Source organism: Belonocnema kinseyi, chromosome 4 (assembly GCF_010883055.1).
Source record: "Belonocnema kinseyi isolate 2016_QV_RU_SX_M_011 chromosome 4, B_treatae_v1, whole genome shotgun sequence".
Classification (NCBI taxonomy): Eukaryota; Metazoa; Arthropoda; class Insecta; order Hymenoptera; family Cynipidae; genus Belonocnema; species Belonocnema kinseyi.
Window position 1 is genome coordinate 3620238 of NC_046660.1, and position 2033 is coordinate 3622270.

Consider the following 2033-nt stretch of genomic DNA (forward strand, 5'->3'; position numbering starts at 1 on the left):
TTTTTTGAATCGGAAAAGAATTATTGGCTCGAGGTTTTTAACGGTAATATACTGAGCTTCTCTGTATAACATTCATACCTGTGGAAACGAATATTTGATTCGTGGTCAGATAAATTGTGATGTTGTACATCACTAGAAAAAGGTTCAGTATTGTAATGTAGACTGTGGAGGTCAGTAACACTTGAAAAAAATGACGGCTTCTGCAATGTTCCAGTCGCATCGGTTAATGGAAATCCGACGACCGGAGCATTTGTGGAAAACAGTGCAGTGTTTTGCTGTCGCTGATGACTATAAATAGAGAATTTTGGTAATAATATACTATACCAATTCCTTTGCAGAAGCTATTTGCCATAGCAAAAAACTCACCAAATTATTATTCCTATAGACTAGTATAGTCAATTAGTTTACCTTTTCTTGTTTCTCCGAATACACGTTAAACACAGTGCAGTGATGAGGGTGCCAACGAAAACAACACATCCCAGTACAACTACACCAACTTCAAGAGTGGACAAAAGGTATCGTTGATTCCTTCTTCTCGGTACGTTTTTGGTAATGTCCAGAACATCCAATTCTCTGTCTATTTCCATCCTTTTGTTTCTGAATGCACTACATTTTTTGTAAAAATAAACATGAATCCTCGAATTATTTTTAAACAACAAATGCATGAATATAGCCGCTTTTATGCCTCTGCAGCAAACCTTACAATGTCTCCTTTTCAGTTCAAAAATAATGTTCTGACCAGGTACATCGATGCCGTCAAAAATTGTGATGTCATAGATATACATGGCCATAACATACCTAGTATCTTCAAAACCGGCACTTTGAGTCGGCTGTACACATGCATATTTTATATAAAATATCGTCTGAATCATGTGAGAGAGAGAGAGACCTTAAGCTGTGAAAAATCAAGTTCTTTTTATATTTAGGACTATTTTCAGAAAGTTCTACTTTGAAATAAATATGTGTACTGTTTTAATTTGATTACTTGAGATTGACAAATTATACGCGACAGTGAATTCAAATGATGCACAGCCGGGCACTGTTTTAACATTGCACCAAAATTCGCGACATGCTTGGTCAGAAAAAACAAAAAACTTCTTGATATTTTATTCTCCGTTGGATCATTGTTTTAGAGTAGTCCCGCCATTAAATCGGCCTGATGAAAAATCATCCAAATTAGTTCTTTGCAGAGAAATATGTCTTCTTTAAACATAATGCCTTTCTTGTGAGCCCTATATGAAGGTTGAAATTTGAATTATCATCGCTTCAAGTCGTGTTAAAAAACGCCCGTGATTACTCAAGTATCGAACACTATTTTTCTTTATTGAATAATATGCAAAGCCGAAGATATGTAGACTTGAAGAAACAGAGGGAGGAGTCTGGGGCAAAGCCCCAGCGGGGACGATGACCATCACCGTTTGCATCTTATTCAAACTTGTAATAAACTCTTTCATTCCATCATGCATCAAGTTACTTGAACGAAAATGAGCGAAGTTTTATTATTACACTCCAGGAGGTTCACATTCTAGCCCGTTATGGTAGCATTCTTCGCGCTACGAGGATTCCTCTACTCCTAACTTCACATATACTTACTCTTTCCAGACGGACGTAAAGCGTTATCATACTTACTTATGCAATGTTTCCATATCGATGACGATATTGAGATTCGGATCTATAGCATACAAATACACATCAGAGCTGAAAAGAAAAATGGTAGTAATTAAACAATTTTTATAAGTAGATGATTCTGCGCGTACAACGTAAACCATACATCCATCCATATAGACAAATATTAAAAGTTTGTCATAGTGATAACCGCGGAATTTCGCCAGGAGCGGGTGGTAATCAGAAAAACTGCACCTGCTCCCAACGAAGGCGCGGTAATGTTTCAGCTTGGCACATCCAAAAGCACAGATGATAAGGACGATTAATTAAACATAAGTATGGGTCTAACCTTCGCAACTCCCTCACAAAGCCTCTATACCTCTTTTTCTTTTCATTATAACACTGTGTACAACACATGCAGGGTCATC

At 37.0% G+C, this 2033-nt stretch overlaps 1 protein-coding gene across 2 annotated transcripts in view; it reads right to left on the minus strand.

The window, feature by feature from the left end:
- Positions 1 to 2033, minus strand: part of LOC117170695 (cadherin-89D) — a 52972-nt gene that overhangs the window by 1441 nt on the left and 49498 nt on the right. For both annotated transcript variants that reach the window (XM_033357671.1, XM_033357672.1), the window contains exons 17-19: positions 1630 to 1698; positions 409 to 606; positions 79 to 288 (exon numbers count right to left, since the gene is read on the minus strand). In XM_033357671.1, the coding sequence (XP_033213562.1) occupies positions 79 to 288; positions 409 to 606; positions 1630 to 1698 (477 nt within the window). The remainder of the gene's footprint in view (positions 1 to 78; positions 289 to 408; positions 607 to 1629; positions 1699 to 2033) is intronic.